At 39.5% G+C, this 20,333-nt stretch overlaps 3 protein-coding genes across 4 annotated transcripts in view; 2 read left to right on the top strand and 1 right to left on the bottom strand.

Annotated features, from left to right (window-relative positions):
- The window catches only part of LOC139928060 (membrane-associated phosphatidylinositol transfer protein 2-like), a 50,079-nt gene extending 42,412 nt beyond the window's left edge, over nucleotides 1–7,667 (bottom strand). For both annotated transcript variants that reach the window (XM_071920414.2, XM_078285118.1), the window contains exon 1: nucleotides 7,081–7,667. The gene's annotated coding sequence lies outside the window, so the exon portion shown is untranslated. The remainder of the gene's footprint in view (nucleotides 1–7,080) is intronic.
- A 4,635-nt stretch (nucleotides 7,668–12,302) lies between these two features.
- Nucleotides 12,303–13,953, top strand: mtrfr (mitochondrial translation release factor in rescue). The gene is made up of 2 exons (XM_071920406.2): nucleotides 12,303–12,752; nucleotides 13,322–13,953. Exons 1-2 carry the CDS (start codon nucleotides 12,474–12,476, stop codon nucleotides 13,547–13,549), a joined length of 507 nt encoding a protein of 168 aa, XP_071776507.1. The 5' UTR covers nucleotides 12,303–12,473; the 3' UTR covers nucleotides 13,550–13,953.
- An 891-nt stretch (nucleotides 13,954–14,844) lies between these two features.
- kmt5ab (lysine methyltransferase 5Ab) lies at nucleotides 14,845–19,954 on the top strand. Its single transcript, XM_071920374.2, has 8 exons — nucleotides 14,845–14,964; nucleotides 15,173–15,273; nucleotides 15,726–15,873; nucleotides 16,199–16,412; nucleotides 16,536–16,623; nucleotides 17,089–17,148; nucleotides 17,873–18,063; nucleotides 18,661–19,954. Exons 1-8 carry the CDS (start codon nucleotides 14,955–14,957, stop codon nucleotides 18,869–18,871), a joined length of 1,023 nt encoding a protein of 340 aa, XP_071776475.2. The 5' UTR covers nucleotides 14,845–14,954; the 3' UTR covers nucleotides 18,872–19,954.
- The last annotated feature ends 379 nt before the right edge of the window (nucleotides 19,955–20,333 follow it).

Genomic DNA, 20,333 nt, shown 5'->3' with positions numbered 1-20,333 from the left:
CAAGATGCAGACCGGAGCAGATCCACTAACCAGCACTTTCCTCAACGACAGGGTGGGGAAGCAACATTTCTAATTCAAAGCAGACTATATGGCCCTTGCTGATTAGATTAGCCAATCTCTACCGGGGATTCAGGACTTTGCCTCATCTGAGCAGGCATGGTTGCATCTTTCTGCTGTAAGAGCTGAGAACTTCCCCAGTGGAGACGGTGTGTCCCAGAGTCCCTAGACTTATCATCTTGTGCCCACCAAGCCTGAAGAATATCACCACAAAACAACGCACCAATAGACAATTTTCACAAATATGGCTTAAGTACGACACCATATAACACAATACAGGTGTTGTCAGTGATATATCTTTCTGTTTCTGTTGTCAGACGACTGTAAGACTATAAAAAAGTGATTTGATCGAGGGTCACAAAATGCTAACTGGCTAACTAAGGCTAATTTCTATGCTGTTAGCATGTTGTGACCCTCGATCAAATCACTTTTTTATACTCTTGCAGTCGTCTGACAACAGAAGCAGAAAGATATGTCAGTGACAACACCTGTATTGTGTTATACGCTATGTTGAAACACAAAATAAGTGATCACAGACAGAGTCAGAGGCGACAGAAAGTTGGCTTTTAACATTGCTGGCAATGGTGAGAACTGATCTATACCCTGCGGAAGTATGTCAGCCATGTTTGTGAAAAGGGTCAATTCCCTGACAGGATACACATCACAGACTTTATTCCTGTTCCATGAACTCAAACATAAGTAAGGACAACAGCTAAAGTCCTCACACCTTTCCAGGACAAATGGTGCCCGACGGGAAGGGGACACAGTGCAGGCCTGCATAAACGCTTCCTCTTCTTCTGTTTTTTTTTTTTTTTTTTTCCATTTGCCAGACAACGCCACTGTAGGAGCATTAGCAGCGATGTGCCATTCATCAGCTGGCTCATCAGGGATGCGTGGGGACAGGTTGTACCCCTGTAGTCCCTGTCAACAACTCAACACCAGCATTAGCATCACCTGCTTTGTTTGAGGGAGCGGCGATGGGAGGATGGGTTGGGAGAAGGACAGCGGCTGTGGAGCTTGAGGTGCACGGGAAACACAATGTTCCATTCAATGCTTGGCTGGCACCCAGGTGCATGATGGAGGCTCATTTGAAATGTTGTCATGCCTGATTGTCCACTCAGGGTGAATTAAACGAAGAATGAGACCTTCAAATAAACAACCTGTTTGCAATACCTTCCTATATTCCCCAGAAAAAGACATATATTGTGGGACAGTTTTTTTTTCGGGACTTCTTCTAAAAACTCTGGGGTGCCTCAAAAAGTGAAAAGGTGCCTGTAAAAATTTTAGGGTTCCACAAAGAAGTTCCTATGTAGCAGAATTATTTTAAGTCCCATTGAGGGACCTTTTGGGTTACTTTAGAGAGAGAGAAGAGTATGGTTATCATTATTAAAACAGTAGGTAACACATCACTTGATCTGGTGGCACAGATCAAGTACTGAATTAAGTGTCCTTACTAATGACTGTCATGAATCAATGCCATACTGTTTCCTGTGACCATTTCAATTTGAAAGATTCCCTAAAGACTCCAAGAACCTGGTCTTGGTGCAGTGTAAGCTCCATACTGTGTGCGGTGCAGTGCATAAACAAACAGGAAGTAATGTTCTTCAGCTATTGTTCATCATTATCCAATTAGGGGGCAGACTGTAGGATGTATCCAAATCATGACGACGTTTCAGCTGAGTACTGGAAAGTAAAATTCCGACCTAAGACAGTAACATACTGTATATTCCTATTATCCTGGATTGTTCAAACCATATTTGTAAACACAAATATCTTTATCCCAGGACAAAAACTAAGGCTGAACTAAGGCACATAAGACTATTACATTACACAAATTTTACTGACAACCTTGAGCAACCGATGGGACTATTACCTCATGCCACTTCCTCCTCCAACGCTGCAAACAAAACGAGCCGCCAGAGTCATAATCTAAGAGACAATAAAAAAAATGACCAAGGGACCTTTCAGGAAGTTGCTTCATTGAAAATGGGCGGGGTATGATTGAAGACTTTTTTTTAAAGATTTGACAAAGAAGAAATGAAGAAATGACTCTGACATGACAGAATAAAGTCTTGGTGTCCGGTTGTTTTCAGCTTTGGGAAGAATTTAGACTAATACTTTCCAAAATAACAGGAATGGCTTGTTGTGAACTCTGTTTTAATTTCTACAGTATGTTGCTATAAGCTCACTGAATAAATAAGAATTACATGTCTACTTGTAGAATAAACTGACTTTTCTAATAACACCGTAATCAATGAAATTAGATAAGATGAAACTTTAATGATCTGCATTGAGAAACTGGCTACTGTAACAAGAAGAATCCCCAGAAAAAAAATACAGCAAAAGCCTATCTATTCTATACCTTAGCCTTTTTTGAGTTGATAACTGCAACTGTATGTATAACTAAGGAATGTGAGATATGCCATATACAAAGGTTGTAAAAGGAGATATGCCTAGTGGTCCTTCACAGTTTAACAGTCCAGCTCCACTGACACTTTCCATCTCTGGCACGATCCACTCACTGCATCTTATCTGCGAGCCCACATTGATTATACTACCTCCCCGTCTTGGGGGAGTGACAGTGTGTACAGGAGTGGGAAAGAGGTCCAAGTAAAGAGCCAAGACTATAATACTCTTGTCTCGTCCTCTGCTTAATTAAATAACCAAATTGTATTGAATGTGCAGGGAGAAATTCCACAGAGCAGTGCCAAAATTACACACCGGGCTATAGAGCCACTCCAGGTCATCCTGGCTTTACAATAAATAGAACTTGCGCGTACACACACACACACACACACACACACACACACTTTGGTTGCTATTTATTAATACAATGACTTCCAAATGACTACACAAACATTGAAGTGAATTCTGGATTATATCAAGGGCAAGAAATAACAATACTGTGTGTATGTTACAGTAGTTGAGGCCACACCACACTGAATCTTGCATTTTTACCATTCACCATCTAGTCACTTAGCTCATTTTATTGCATCTGTGCCCTAGTGCAATAGTCGTTTTTCTCTGCTCTTCCTGTGCAAGTGATCTCATACGATAATCGGATCAAATAATACACACACCTGAAAGGAACCAAAAGATGTGGTTGAGCCACAGATATCACAAAATTTTTTAACTGACAGGATGTGCGTCTAGTTTTGCTTCCTCAACTAAAAATTTGATTATGTGATGGCTGTATACTCACTTGTCATGGGTACTCCTGACAGCTAAAGGATCATGGACATGGACATATGCTGATTATAAGCAAATTGAGGGTTGCAGGTATACAAATTTCCCTCACATTAAACAATATTAAAAGAAATCACACTAACCAGGATGCCATACAGTGCTGCAAAACCTCAAAAGAGATTGGGAGACACAGTCACAAGCTACAGGCTACATCAGGAATTTTCCACTGTTTTCACTCCTAGATATACAGCAGGCTATATATTTACATATTCTCACTGCATTCGATCAGGAGGTTGTCAGGCGCTCCTATAACAGTGAAATATATGTTTAACTTTAGTGGAGAAACGGATCATTTTAGTTACAGGGAACTAAGTTAAGTGACATAAATGAACAAATATTAGCATTAGTATCCGAGTACAGTCAGAAATGATTATACTCATTTATTAAAAAAGGTAATCATACATTGTCTCCACTTTGTTTATGGCCTAGGACCAAAAAGCGTCTCCATTCTTTGTCCTTCAGCAGAGTGATACATGGGTCTGTTTGTCTGTTGTGGCGGATTAGTCTAGGAGACACCTGAGAGTTAAGGAGCGATCGAGTTTCAACCTCGCCACCACTGTCCTCCAGTAAGATTCCTTGTCTAAAATTCTTTCTACCATGATGAAAACATGCCTCTACATTATGTTTAGGGCTGTCCCCGGCTAAAGAAATCCTTAGCCGTAGTATTTTGCTAAATAATCAAATTGACTGACTAATTGATTAAATCAAGAAATGTGTAAAATTCCATATTCCAGCTTATCCCCCAGCAAATGAATCCACTACTTAAGCTCACACTACTTAAGATCTCATGTGCAGGAAATAACTCATACAATATTTATATATATTGAATGAATATTTGAAATCTTTAAAAATGACTTGGTGACTAAAAAAGTCTTAGTAGAGTAAGACTCTAGTGAGGGACCATCCCTAATTATGATGATATTCAGTCAGTGTCAGCCTAGATTCACTCAGATTAACTCAAAATAACACCACAAAGCTCATATAGGCAACATACTGTTTTCGTGTAGATCTACTTAAAAGAACAAAATCAGATCCAGAAAACAGACTATGTAACCTTTATGCCTTTCAATGTTGAAATTCACTGATAAAAAAAAGAAATTGATCTGGGTTCCAATTTGCTCAATTGTTTTTTATTTTTGGGTGCCGGGTTAGGTGATATCTCAGACTCATGTGAGGCCTTCAACTCTATGGATTCAAACAAAACAAACCAAAAACAAAATCAATGGACTGTGAGAGTTACACATCAGATGTAAGATATGAATGCTCCCATGTCTAATTATGAATGTCAATACTAACATATTTTTGGCTGACAGGAAATGGTGTTCTGGTTCAAACCCGGGGCTGTGGATACTCCAGTAATTAGAAAAAAAAAAATCTGTACTATCCCTTTAACGAGAGCTAGATAGAATTACAATGAGATGTTGGATATAAGAAAGACACTAGTGCGTAGATGTATTCACCTGCAGGGAACAACAGTCTAAGACCTGGCCCCAGTCAGTCTGAAAGCATGTGCAGAATGCAGTCTAGGGGGATTTTTGTCTCCCTGAGAGAGCAGGAGCCGAGGCTGGACTTTGTCTACGTAGACTGCAACACACCAAACTGATGTTCGGCTGAGGTTTGGCTGGTAGTCAGCACATGCACGAGGAGAAAAAAGGGGCACGACAGACAGACAGGCAGACACACAGACTCAGAGAGATTTCCCTTAACAGCATCGTCAACAAAGCCCTGCCCATATACAGCAGCAACGTCACACACAAGAAAAGGAGCATGCTTAAATGGAGGCCTAATAATAGGCTACTCGTCTGGTTATGTCATACAACAATAATGTTCATAAGCTGGTGAAAGAAGGGTGGGTGGGTGGGGGGTAGTCTCCATCAGAAAAACGGTTAGGCAAATATCAGTGGAGTTGCCGTGTTCAAAGTGAAGACAGAGACATGACATCTGCACGCACTGAAAGGTCTGAACTACTACTGCTAGTAAAGGTGGAAGCAGACAGTCAAGAGAGAAAGGTTTTGGTCCTGGGTCAGGGGATATTAGTGATGTTGATGCTATAATCGATGGTCTTCACTTCAAGTCGTCCGCCCTTAAGTATCATCAGAGCAACACTTCAGTGATTGAAGAACACGCAGTAATCTCAGCCAAGTGTTTTTATGGCGTAGTTCCTCTTGACACAGAGAGGAATGAGGTGAGAAAATATCCTACAAGGCACTGACTCTTATTTTTTCACACGGCAATCGTTGGAAGTCATCTATCTCTGACATTATTCAACGGAAGCAGTTAAGCATGTTTCAAATCAGAAAAGTGGAGAATAAATAATGAGGCTGTGTAATGTGGGGCAAAAGTCACTCAGAATAGAACAATTTGTAGGAAGGAAAAAAAAAAGCTCAGGCTTAATTCTGAACAGGATGGGCTCTAATTCAGTTCAGAAAAGAATGCATGGAATCTCATTTTTACAAGTCGCTCTTGCAGTTGGCTTTACCCCCCCTAAATTTTGATTTACGTACGTAACTTTAAAGAGGACAGTCAAACGAAGACAATGAAATCTTCAAGATCATGATGCCGAGGGTGTTACACAATCCTGACAACCATAACCATAACGGTCTAGGAAGTACAAGGCAAGTTTCAACATGTCAAGCAGGGATTACAGCCTGCACGAACATTAGCAGAGTATTCTTCAGGCCTGACAACAAGACAAGAACCTATCTCAGTATTGTCTCCTCTGTGTCTATGTCTTGCTCTGTCAACATAATTGGTCCAAGTGCAGGCCAGAAGCTGAGCACTGACCTCAGATCAGTGGTCCAGATAAACATAACTATGGTATAAAAGGTGAAATTAGTCTCATCAAATTAGTCGCATTCCAAATACACTGAAAATATATTTTGCAGTGTTGAAAACAGAGTAGAGGGTCGCAGCGGAGAAAAGTCGCCCTGCAGCAGCTCCTGCCCTCCCAGCAGAGCCATCGTCTGGGCAACAGACGCCACAGCCTCAGTGACTCACCCAGGCCCTGGTGAGTCAAGTGGAGTGAAACTCAGGAAGTCAAATTTAAATGGGGATGGGCCTGAAGGATAGAGAAACCAGCTTGTGGCCGGCAGGGAGGTGTTTCGCTGGGAAAAACTCTGCACAGAAAGCTTTACAAATGCTCTCACCTCCCTCAAAAACTACACCATGGAGTCAGGCTGCACGGTGTGGGCACACCCTCCCTTCCCACTGAATCTACTCTGCAAACAAAGATTAGTCAACTTAACTTGCACCAGGGTTAAAAAAACAAACAACACATCTGGGTGTCACTTGTAAATATCCATGAATGAAGTACACACCAGCAGGCTGCAAGGTATCCTCAGACTCGAGTAGTTCAATTGCTATTTTAGTATGATATTAGCGACAATATAATAACAAGATAAGAGTAGATTACACTAATGATCAGTGTAGCCTACTGCTTTAGTTCGGCTATGTTACATGGGAAAACAATTCAGCAGTTTTAATGAGTAGGCCTGCATAAATACAGTAGGGCAATGGCATGACAGCAGGAGAATTTAAGGCACTTCTGAAAACAGGAAAAAAAGAAAAAAGCTCCCTAATCTTTGATGAGGACTGATGACAACACAGGACTATTAACAACCTTATGGAATGAGAAGCACAAAAATATGCATCTCTGAAAAAAGGTACAAAGAGAGGAGGATCAAATTTGAACTACAGTAAACCCACCATCATTTAGTTACCTAGCAACATGGCAGCATAGTAATGACAAATTGACGGCTTGCAATGCTCATCACATACCTGGACCTGCACACCAGTGATGCACCGCAGGATTCAGCACACTCCAGCACCCACCAAATCAAAGTTCATCGGCCTTTCTCTGCGTTTTGGGTCACTAGTTTCACCGACACTTTTTCTTTGACACACAGCAGCCGCGGGTCTAAAACAAACGGCGTTTGATGGGGGCTGAAAACGATGCCATCAAAATTAACGCATCCAGAGTCAACAACTGATTTCCTTTACGTCGCCGGTTGGCCCTTTGGTAAAGGAAGGGGTGCGGGTACGGCATATAACGACACGTAGAGAAACATCGTCAACCTCCGATAAGACGAACTAGCTAACCGCCGTTTCTGGTCTTGTTTACAAAATCTGGCCACATCGCTGTAGCGTTGGAGAACCGCACGCTGGATTTCCTCAACCGACAGAAAAGGCCAAAGTAGCTCTAGTAAATGTCCTTGAATATCCAAGCTACCCTCGCAGGAGTTGGTGGCTCTGGTCGTCCTGGGCAGGATAACGGTTTGATCTCAGCCGAGCAGCTCTCTCCACCGTCCACACACCAGCGAACAGCCGAGGAGACGTGGATGAAGAAGACTCGCCATCATGAGTTGTCACTCCTAAGTCTGAACCGCTGCAAGACTTCAGTCCTTTCAGGCACGATCCGGCGGATACATACTACTGTCAAGCTCGCCAGAATAAAATATAACTTCCGGTCACAACTTTCAAAATAAATGTCTTATCGATGTACTTGTTGCAAAGGAATGTGTTAAAAAAAATTGTTACGCGTAAATACATTTGTTGTTATTTTCCAAAACGTCCATTTCACAGCATATATTCATAGCTATATAGGCAGATGCAAGATGTCCGAAACAAAAGGCTTCGTTACTAGTGTTGCAGTCATTCTCACGCTCACGAGAGCGTCAGCTAAATGCATAAAATATAGTTAAATGTAATGTAAATATATCACATACATATAGCAAATACAAAACAACTTGGAAAGATGTCCATTAGCTTGCCTTTGACTTTGAAGGCAAACTTGTTTAACTTCCGGTCTTACTCTGGTTATCTCTAGCTAGCTTGACGCAGCTCGGAGACATACAGCCAGTCAGCGAGCAGCTTCTCCCTTTCGATAGTAGGACGCCCCCTACTGGTGAAATCGTCTTGGGTCTAGCCTGCCATCACGAGTGGTTACGTATTTCCGCAGACATAAGCATTATTATAGAATATGAAGTCCTTTTTTATCCGTTGTGTTAGCGGTTTTCGGTAAGTCATGTTTCTACCATTAGTGATGGGCTGCGGGGGGGGAGGCAAACAGGACACTGTTTGTCTCTAAAAAAGAGTAAAGGTAGTGTGTTGTAATACCATGCTGTGTTCTTAACTGCATGTTGGCAAAAGACACATTTAATATTTAACATCAGGTATGGACAATGGATTTCTGTATTACTCACGTCTTTTTTACTATATCTTTTTCAGCCAGAAACTTCAACATTCAGAAGTCTGAGGCCATGCTGCGAAGGGCAACTCTCCACACCCTCTTTTGTCTAGGACATTTCTAAAGCTGCTGTAGGCTACACCTGCATATGTTGAGCTCTTGCAAAATCCATGCAAATTGTTTATTGCACCCTCTTCCACATTAGACAATTGACTTTTGATTTGGATTTGTAAAAGTGCTGCTTGTAAAAGTATAATTAGTCCAGCACATACATCAACTCAGGCATGGTTGTAGATGAGAGATTAGATGAAATTAAACTTTTATGACCCCTGTGGGGAAACTGGGTTTTTACAGCAGCATAGGATAAGATATAGACACGAATAAGAGAAATTGTGTGTACTTAAGGTAATATAAAATAATCACAGCAGGTAGGATTACAACAACCAAACATGAAGAGGGCTTTCAGGAGATGTAACACTCTCTCTGGCAGCCATATTGGAGGTCCCCAGCTCTTGGGCATCAGTATGTTTGATTGCATTTCTAGGACCAAACCCATTTCTTCAACAATTTTTATTTTTGTTTTAAGGATGTTTTCTTTGGTATGTTTGATGTGAACAAAGAATATGAAGGAAAATATTTTATAATAAATCTTATTTTTTTACTTTGTAAATACCATATCCATACATGCAAATTCAATGGCTCAAGTCTAAACAATTTTTGCTTGTATTCAAGAATGATCTCACTGAATATCTGGATACCATACAATACTCAAAGAACTCTAAAGCTATGAAGACTGTCTTACTTCCTAATCAACCCTTGTGACCTCATAGGACTGCAGTTGGTGCTATATTTGACCTAGGTGCGCTCAAATTTGATGTTGTGCAAAGTTATACAATGTGTTTTTCTGTACGATATATGTATTTATGTATATGTCGTTATCTGCAATAAAGATTGAGAAAAAAAAATAGAATATGAAGTCAAATTTGTGGTAATCGGTGCTGGTCGTGTTATGTGAATTGTGAGTTGTGAATTCGTGAAAATATTATTTTTGTTTATGTTGGTGGTTCACAGACTGGAGGTCATAGTTTACCCACCTTTTTATCACCACTACATCACTTGATATAGTAATTTATGCATACGCCTAAAATGTGAAAAAAAATTCAGTGTAGGCTACCTATAATGGCATTTCCATGACAAAACTTGGGAGGAAAAAGAGAACTTGAGGACTGCCCACGCAAGGAAATCTGTGAAACATTCTTCCATTGAAGTGATATGGATCGCTAGCACTATAACAACTGAACAACCTCTATTTTCACCAAAAGTGAGAGAAATGCACTGTGTGGTTTGGTTGTTACAGTCAGTGACGACTGGGCTGCTACACCTCAGATGGAGTGATACTGATGACTAATTTCACTTCTTATGAACTGAAAAGGCTGGTTTTTACAGATCGCCTTGACTGTGTAGCCTAAAGCTTCACAGTACACAACAGTAGGCCAAAACATAACATCCTACCACACTGCAAATGCTCCATTTCTGTACAAACAAAAGCTCTCAGTTCCTGATGAGTCAGTTAATATCAGCATACATTATTCTGTGTAGGCTTCTCTATCAAATTGTTGTCAGTTGCCCAAATTACCAATTTTCAGAATAGCAATTAAATTCTTAGGCAATTCAGAACAGCACAGAGCAGAGAAGATAGGGAACAAATGAATGATAGTAGGCCTACACTAAATTTTGCATTTAATTTTGGAAACTTTAGATATCCCTGATTTGAAGTTCTATCATACAAAAGGCCTGTTATAAAACAAAACTATGTTATAAAATGTCTTAAACATAGGTTGCACATGACCAGGTAGGTGTATCTCTGCAAGGCCCAACACAAAAACAAAACAACACAAGACATGAACATTGTACACAACATTGTGTACACAGTATAGATATATAAGAACCAAAATAGATTATCATCAACAGCGACCCTTGACAGATATCTCATCTCAAGGGAGATAACAGGAAGCATTATCATAATCAAACTTTGTTCTCTCAATATGAAAATGATTTGCAAAAATTATATGTTTAGAGTGTGGGGCATTAAGTAATTTATAACATTTATGGACCTCTATTGGCGACCAGTAGGAACTGCAACAACACAGATAGATCTCCTCCAACACAAGTGTCTGGCACAGCCTGTAACTGACATAACAATAAATTCACAATTCACCATAGACAGAGCTCCAACAGACTTGTCTAGTGAAGAGGTGATGCAAAACAATGCAAAATATGAATTATTAGGATTCATAGCTGAAATGTCTTGCAATTCAAGTCACTCATAGCTCCATACTCCAGTGTTGAGCAGGTGCAAGGGGAGCAGGTGAGGGAGTCTTGATATTCCAGTGGGCGGGGAGTTTTTATTCCATTTTTATAACAGAGTAAGGCCCAGGAAATGAGTTGTGAAAGCCAGAAATCTCAGGACCTGGTGAGGTAATTGTTGAGTCACTGGTATCGCTCAACAACCCTATCAACCCCCTGCAGATATGTTATGGTTATTTTGTGTTATGGGACAGTAAAAATCTTTTGCTCCTGTAGTGTGTGGCCTAAACTGTGTAGGTCACACAAAGGACTCCTAAATGCTTTGCATATTTGATAAGCTGCAACATATTCATGATACCATGAAGCAGGGAATAATATATCAACATCACACTCATACAACCTGGGATTGTACAAAACCACATATGCAAAACTCTCTATTTTGCTTTTGGTACAGTTAATTTCACCTCAGGCCTACTAGAACACCATAAATAAGATATTTATCTCATCTTAAATAAAAACTTTTCTCCAGCATACCATGTAGTTGGATTAATCCTAACATTGGGAACGCAACGATTCACTCCTGTCCCTCTGATGCTTTCATTTGCCCATGGATAACTGCATGTTTGATTATCTTGTACACCAAACAAATGAGCAGCACCAAACTTTATCATTTATTTTCTGTCAGGCTCCATAAAAAAATGAGGAGAACCCAAAAACTATCTGGCCAAATTCAATATCATAAAAACTAGTTAACTTAAACATGCGTCCACATGCAGTCATGCCCCGATACATCTACCAGAAAGGAGATAAAGAGAGGTAAACAAGTGGGTCATACGCATGCTCTTTAACCCCTGTGAAAGCACCCCCTTTTCTGAAGACAAGGCCGAAAATGACATACCCAAAATAAAATGGTCACTGTTCTTGAACCCCTGTGACTACAGGCATAACTTGATCTTTCCTGAAAGGTAAGCCTTGGGAGTTTGTTCTCCATGTGTCAGAATTACTGTAAGTATTACTGACACAGAGTATAAGGTAAAAACATTTTGGAGTGTAGGCAGCTGCCTGTGGCTGTGCTATTTCAGCCTACAAACTCAATGGGCCCAATGACCACTTGAAGGTTCAAAGTTGATAACAATGCCAGCAAAAATGAGAATCTGGCAATGTTTTTTCAAGGATAATATCTAGGTGTATTTCCAAATAGACAAATGGTAACCAAATGTCATTATGGGTCTTTAGAGATGTACAATATTTTTGTATATTTCAATAAAACCACACAAAATACTCACAAAAATATATATATATTTTTCTTAGCTTCGTGTTACCTCTCCCATCTCCTAATGGTCAATTTTTACCAAGAAGCATTGAAAACTCTTCCTACCATACGCTTTTGTGATCTATCTTCCTAACGTACACATGATGGCGACAGAGTTTCAAAGACAGCCGTATTATTGCCACGAAGAAAAAATAACGGCAGCTGATTGGTTGACTGGCGAAGGAAGCATAGAGGAAGACGAGAAACAACAACAACTATCCGTGGAGGCGAGAGAAGTGTGATTTTGGCTGTTTGGTGGCAATAAAACCTCCCTGGCTTTGAATATAATGCTGTTAGTCACTTTGTGTGTTTCTCCGCCGCGGCATCAGAACATCACGTGGTGATTTGGGGTGTTTGTCTGAGGAGATGTCGTCGGTTTTACCGTTCATCAGCTGTATCTGCAGTGTGTCGAGGAGGGTTACATGGGCAGGATCTGCCTGTGTCTCTCCCATGTTAAAACCACCTCCCGTTGGACTGGCGTGGGTTTTGGCTGCGGGTAAAAAGGACCTGATAGACCTCCCTGTCCTGCACGAGGACGACCTGGATGAGCAGTTTGTGAGGGGATCCGGCCCCGGTGGTCAGGCCACCAACAAAACCAGCAACTGTGTGGTGCTGAAGCACATCCCCACTGGGATTGTAGTGAAGGTTAATAGTCTTAATTTCATATTTGTGTGTGTGTGTGTGTGTGTGTGTGTGTGTGTGCATTTCTCTGTAATCAGCATTACCCATTATCAGTTACAGAAGTAGGGATCGGACGATATATCGAAATTAAATGTAAATTAAACTAAATGTATTGCAATACAAAAATGTGGCAATACTATCGTGGGGCAGAAAAATGAATCGCGATATTATAGCTACATTTTATTCTACTGTAGTAATCACAAATGAGACGGCTTACCCATCACAATTTCACAAGCTCTACATCGAAATTATATTATTTGCACTTTTTAATGGCATTTTTTAATTGTTTACATTCTAGCAAGCCAATGTTATTGCCAGAAATATTCATAATTCTGCACAGTCATACTTTGTTGTCATTGAACTTTTATTTATTACATGGTATTATGGTTGTGTCGACTCGCGAATCCCCATATCACATATCGAATTGTATCGTGAGATAAGCATATTGTCCCATCCCTAGTTAACAGTGACTGAATGGCCTGTGTAATTTATTGACCCTATTAATTTCATCTCTTGCACCATTTTCCTTCCAGTGCCATCAAACCAGATCTGTGGATATAAATCGAAAACGAGCTCGGGAAATTATGAGAGGGAAACTTGATATTGCGTATAAAGGAGAAGACAGTGAAATCCTTGTAAGGAAGAACGAGTCTGTGCAGAGGAAACAAGAGAAGAGGAAGAAGGCAAATGACAATCTGGAGAAAAAGAGACTGTTTAAAGAAGCACTGGCAGAATCAAAAGCAGGGAATGACACGGTTTAACATTTATTTAAGGAATGCTGGAACATGAAATGAAGACAAGAGTACATCCAAAGTTGTAAACTGTTATCATGACAAGAAGGTTAGCCTAGTTTGCCTCTGTAGACTGTGTCTATGAGCCAACTTAACCCGTTGTCAGATGCTGTTCAGCACACTGTAATGTACACAAATTCTGTTGAATTAAAGAAGTGTAACTATATACTTACAATAACATGCAGTAGATTTTCTGTCTTGAAAAAGGTCCAGCAACACCCTTCTGTTAGTGCCAAGGATTGAACCAGCAACCTTCTGGTAATTGCTTAGCTGCTCTACCTCTGGGCAAACCTTCTGTCCCTGGGGGTTAAAAAATATAGCCTACAGCAAACTAAGCAAGTCGGCAATATCACATGAAAGTCTATGAAACTCAGAACTGGTTTAGTAGCAAAGTTGACAGTCAATGTTAATTTTCTTGGTCACCTTTAACCACATAGGAACATGTCACTAATAACCCCCTCTGTAACTTGACTATAGACTTCCCAGTTGCTGTACACAATGAGACACAGCATTCAAATCTGACTCAAATCAAAGTAGCTGTTATATTGTTATTATACACATTAATTCATTATAATATTAAGAAAGCTTTTGTGGTGAATTCATAATTTGCATATATAAATTGTGTGAACCCACAAAATTACTCTCTCAATCTGTCTATAGAGCATCTTTAAATTTTACATTTTGATGGCATCATTTGCTTACAAGTGCAGAGTTGTATTATTATTGACTGCCTTCCTGTCAATTATTCCCTGTTGACTCATTTAATATTAGTAAAAACAGAATTAAAACAGATATCCATCTCAACAGTAGTTTGTTTTATGTATAAAAACTGGATAATAATCTAGTTCCTATTTGCATGAATAGTGCAGCCATTTATCGCTAGATGTCAGCAAATGCTCAACGGACTGTTCAAGTCTTGCCCCAGTCGCATTCAAAACAGTGAAGGGGCACACAGCTGAAGTTGATGATGCTTCCACTCTCTCCGCCACATTACGACGTCACATCTCAGCAGCTCGCATATATAGAAAATTATGATTTTCTCGTATTTTACCAGTTTTTTGGGACGTTCATGTGCGCTGACCTTGTAATGATGATATTTGCAACCGCAACCTTCTTGCTGCTGACAGGCAGTGTGACAGCAGCGGCCAATGAGAGAGCTGCTATCATGTCCCCACTCTCCTGGCTTGATGAAACAACCAATCAGAGAAGCAGTAGGGTTTTTAAAATCCTCCATACTCGCCACTCCGCCTCACACAGAGTAGTAGTGATGTTTGTCGTCGAAATAGTTAACCTTGCACAGTAAAGAGCCCGTGAACACCGAGGGCAACATTTACCAGACCCCTCGTCCTCTTTGGCGTGTATTTGGGGAATTGAAATGGCAAAAGGTAGCTAAGCTTGCACATTTATTTTTTATCGTTCCCGTAGTTGTTGCATGTCAATTCAAGTTAATGTTAGTGGAGCAGCTAACGCTAGCTAATGGCCAACTTTGTTTACGATAATGTTTACTATCAAGCAAGCCGGTAACAGTCTGTTTTGCATTATGTTGATTTAATTAGATTAACATGCTAACATTTGTTTATCTCTGTGTTCAAGGGAAGAAAAATGTGCTGACGACCCGCAATAACCCCGAGGACACTGTTGAACATAAAGGCAGCTCAAAGGAGACAAAAGAAAACAAACCAGCAATGAACAAGGTGTGTTGTCTTGTTTAACGTTCTTGCAGCCTTCATGTTTGCCAATTTAGCAGCAAAAAAAGGTCCTGCCACAGTGTTTTCTATTTTAACCCGTCAGCAGGGTAACGTCCGTTGCATGTTAGCTACCCATTTCATTTCACCCCTAGCTTCTAGTTGTAGCAACGTTTAAACCTCCATAGTAACCTAAACCTCTCCAGCTGCAGTCATCTTCCTGGTGGGAGGGGCAGCTGATTAGCCACTTACCTGGCACGGTAGCTGAATGGTCCTGAGCATAGCCTCATAATTAAGGACGAGTTGCATCAGTTCTCAAATTCATTATAATTGTGTTAATATTTGCATGCTGACTTCATTCCAGCCAACTGTATGTATACAATTCCATAGGTTTACTGGTTATAAATGTTTTGGGTTTTTTGCATCAAGGTAAATAATGAATTATCCTACTCTTGTTGCAGGATTACTTATGTAAAGCACAGACGACTTTTCACAGTCTATGGAGTCCAGGCAAACCTAGATCCCCTCTGAGTGACAATTCAAGTGTGCTAATCCAGGAAGGAAATGGATCTGATAAATCTCATGCTGAGATGTCAAAGCTGAAAAAAGGTATACATCTCATTCACCGTCACAGTTGTTAAAATTTTTATAAGTTTGCCATTGGTTGGTATTTTATGTTGCATGCAATCTCCCAACTATTTTTCGGTTTACCTTTTGAATTATTGGCTGGACGGTCAGCAGATCCAAGTTGACTTCAGTGACCCCAGAAAGATTTCCTGTGTATGTGAATGGTAGCAGTGTTCACTGACCCACTATCTTATGACACAACTTAACTGTTTATTGAAGGAGCATCATTCTCTCCATTAAGCCCACATGTTTAAGGCAGCTCTTGCAGCTGTGTCAATTAAATGCTTCGTTTCCTCCGCATTTTTAGACAGACCTAATGAAATAAACAGTGAGATTTGCGAGTCCAAAGAAGAGCAGAGTTCGGACACGGCTCATCATGGTCCTGGGTCCAGAGAGCAAACCACCGAACAACCAGAGGAGAAAGACTCTATCGCACACACAAACCCCGGGTCTGCAGCAGACGGTAAAGTTTCAGCATCCAAACCTCGGAGTGGAGCTGGTCGCAAAGGCAAAGTGAAAAAGTATGTGCACAAAACCAACACGTCAGTTTTTAATCAAGGTTTTATCAAAATGACAGGTCTTTTTTGGCAGCCAGTTCCTGTCATAATCATGTTTTCACTGTGATATGGTCCCCTTTTTTTCAGGACTGAGAATAAAGCTTCCCAAAACAGAAAGGTCACAGACTATTATCCCATCAGACGGAGTTCCAGAAAAACTAAGGCCGAGTTGAAGGTTTGTATGGAATATGCTTGCTTGTTATGATAGGACAGATTCTAATATTAATGGTTTGCACGAGAAAGCATTTTTCACCCAGGTTAATATTTTCTCCTTTTGCACCTGCAGCCAACCTGCAGATATATATATATATATATATATATATATATATATATATATATATATATATATATATATATATATATATATATATATATATATATATATATATATATATCTCTGCATATATATATCTCTGCATATATATATATATATATATATATATATATATATATATATATATATATATATATATATATATATATATATATAAATTTTTTTTTTTTTTTTTTTTTTTTTTTTGCTGCATGAGAAAGCACACTCATTTTCTTTTTATCTTGGAAAGATTTCAGCATTATACAACTAGGCCATGACAGAAAGTTTAGGTCCGACATAATTTCTCACAATATTCACTTTCAACAGAATGATGAACACAGACACCTTGATGACCTGATAAAGAATGGCATTGAAGAAGGAATGCAGGTAAGATTTCATGGTTTGGAAGTGTTAATGCCACTTTAAATCTATCTTTATACTATATGCAAGCTAGTCCAGTTGGCGCTCATCCAGTACTGTGTATGAAATTTTTTTTTTAATTAATGTTTTTTTCTGACAGTCAGATTGGAAGCTCAGAGCAGACATAGTGGTGTCTACTTTGAGTTACAAAGCTAAAGTTTCCTCAGGTTGAAAATTATAAATCAACCCCATACTGTGGGATTTTTCATATGTGTGACATTTTGATCTATCTGCTTTAGTTTGTTTAATGTTCGTTTTTAAGATGTAAATGTTATGCTAAAGAGTAATGATGCATTCAGACGGTAAAGGTATGATTGATAAAGGCATTAGTTTAAACATGCTTCACAAAAATGTAAACCCTAATCCAACAAAAATTAGAAGTGAAATTTATATATTGGATATGAAAGCAATGATAATTCCAACATGCTAAACCAATTGGTTTATGTGTTAATGTTTGTGCTTAATGTACTAGATGGTTTATTTATTTTAACTGGTCTAACTGGTTTAATTGGTCACTGACTTGTGTCCAGTAATTGTGTAAAGAAGCCATATTTAGAAGCATGTTAGAAATGTAATACTGCACCTCTCACAATGAATCAGTTATTTGAAAGTAAAAGTCAGCGGTCACGCCACCCTGCACCCTAGCTAACTCACTTAAACTTTACACTTTGTTGCTTTTGAATCTTGACAGATCAAACACATAGAGGGGAAAGGAAGAGGAGTATTTGCTGTCAGGAGCTTCAAAAAGGGAGAGTTTGTGGTGGAGTATCATGGAGACCTTCTGGAACTATCTGAGGCAAAAACGAAAGAGGCCCACTATGCCCAGGATCCCCAAACAGGCTGTTACATGTACTACTTCCAGTATCGCTGTAAAACGTACTGGTAAGTCCAAATGTCACTACTTTGAAATGGGATTGCCACTCAGTTTCATACTTCTTTGATCATTATTTCAGTCATTCCTGCAGTTGAACAGTGTACTTGGAACATATTTCTTGAAAAGACAGAAACCAGTGAACTAAAGTTTCAACTGTTCTGATATCATGTTAAGCTGAATAAGCACTTGAGCGGATCTTCTGGGGATACGGTTCACTTCTGTGATTCACAACTGTACTATAAAATTTGATTGGGTATAAAAATATTCTTTATCAATAAGTCTCCCGTTCACAGTCTATGGAGCCGCTCCAGGTTTTCCATTCCTTCTATGATTTCTAGCTTTGGGGATAATTTTTCATGGGTCACAAATGGTGATCGGACTGTCTTAGACGCTTAGAATAGCAAATGAGTGAAAAATAAACAAATGTCTCAAGATTGCAATAGACTGTCAGACAAGAAACACTGATATTCTAAGTGCAATAATTTGCTTTAGATTTTAGACTGTAAGACATCTGTTTTGGATACTATGTTTACTTATGTTACATTATATTGTAGATGGCCTGTCTGTAGCAGTCCAAGCTTTATTTGTTTGTTTACATGTTGCAGTGTGGATGCTACAAGTGAAACAAACCGTCTTGGACGACTGATCAACCACAGTAAAACCGGTAACTGCCAGACGAAGCTCCATGACATCGACGGGAGGCCGCACCTCATCCTGGTGGCCTCCAGGGACATTGAAGCAGAGGAAGAGCTGCTGTATGACTACGGTGATCGGAGTAAAGCCTCCATCTCTGCTCACCCCTGGCTCAAAAACTGAAATACTTCTACCAAAAGTGTTCATGTTTCATATGATGTGGTGCTTTATACACTGTATGTAGAGGATGATATGGAAGAGCATTCCTCAAAATGCTCTCTTTTATTAAGTATAACAATTGCTGTTTTTTTAAATATTGAGGCTAGAGCTACTTGAAAAAATTGTATTTTGCAATTATTGTTTTTATCATGCTTTTATCTTTTTTTTTTTTTTTTTTTTTCTTTTCTTTGCTAAATGTAGCAGGTTGAGGGTCCGACCTTTTGAGATTATTTCTCCCGGCTAAGGAGTATGTCCTGCTCCTACGCCCTTGGTTTTCCTTTGTAATTAATTGGTTGACGATTCTGACATCTCAACTTCACTATTGTAAATGATAACCTGCGCTGTAAACTGAGGAATAAATCTCAGTTGAATCTCTCATTCTAGCTGCAGCATGGTTAAGTATGAAAACTGGACAGGTGCATTAAGATGGCATCCTTGGATCCATCCCACAGTGCAACACGTGTTTCCAAACTGGCTACAGTATTGTGAAAGTCAAGATGTGTTAGTGGAGAACAGGTGGGGGTGAAAACTAGGTCAGCATGGTACGGGTCTTCTTGGTATTATTAAATATTCACGACTAGGAGGTGAGCCAGCAGGTTGATGTTCTCCTGACAAGTAATTCACCAAACAAGATATTAAAATATTTTACTGTCAAACAGTGCAAATTGTGTCTTTCCAACTCCTGATAAGAGAATTGCATAAAAATGTATTTTGAACAAGGAAAATTATAAAACTGAGTTAAAGTTAATGTACCTTCTTCATGCTGAACTACAAACGGTGAGCTTGGAATTATACGGTTCTATTTGGGTCAAGAACAGTTCGGGGATATTCAGCATCAGAGTTTTGACATTCCAGCTGGCAAAAGTGTTATGTAGTGAAATATATCTTTAACCAAATAGCGATATAACCCTAAAGGACAGTAAGGTCAATCTGGGTTTGGCTCTATAAGGTTCTATGTGACTGTTTACAACGAGGTAACCTCAGGCTCAGTGGGAAACTGTATGAATATGATTTGATGGTTCTATTTAATTATCAAGCCAGTTTTGAGACGCATTAAGACTAGATTGCAAGTTAAATAAATTTTGGCATGGTATTTTCTATTAGTTTTTTGTGTTCTTATCACTTGTCCATTTACTGTGCCACTGGATTTGGCTGCTGTTCTCTTGTTATCTGTCTCATTCTCTCTGCTTTTCTCTTCTGTTCATCTGTCTGACTCCTCTCTGCTGTTTTCTGAGTTTCTGCTGCCATCAACCTGTGGCAAAAACACTAAATCAATATATAAGCTACACATTTTGGTTTCTGGTGGGATTCACCAATAGATAAAGTGAAATAACCTGTTATGAAACAATAACAGTGATTAAGGCTAAAATCCTCACGCACCTGTAACTATTATCATGAAAAAGTTAAGTGATATTGTCACTAACTT

Source organism: Centroberyx gerrardi, chromosome 8 (genome assembly GCF_048128805.1).
Source record: "Centroberyx gerrardi isolate f3 chromosome 8, fCenGer3.hap1.cur.20231027, whole genome shotgun sequence".
Classification (NCBI taxonomy): Eukaryota; Metazoa; Chordata; class Actinopteri; order Beryciformes; family Berycidae; genus Centroberyx; species Centroberyx gerrardi.
Note: the sequence above shows the minus strand (reverse complement) of the source record. Positions and strands in the feature narration are given on the sequence as shown.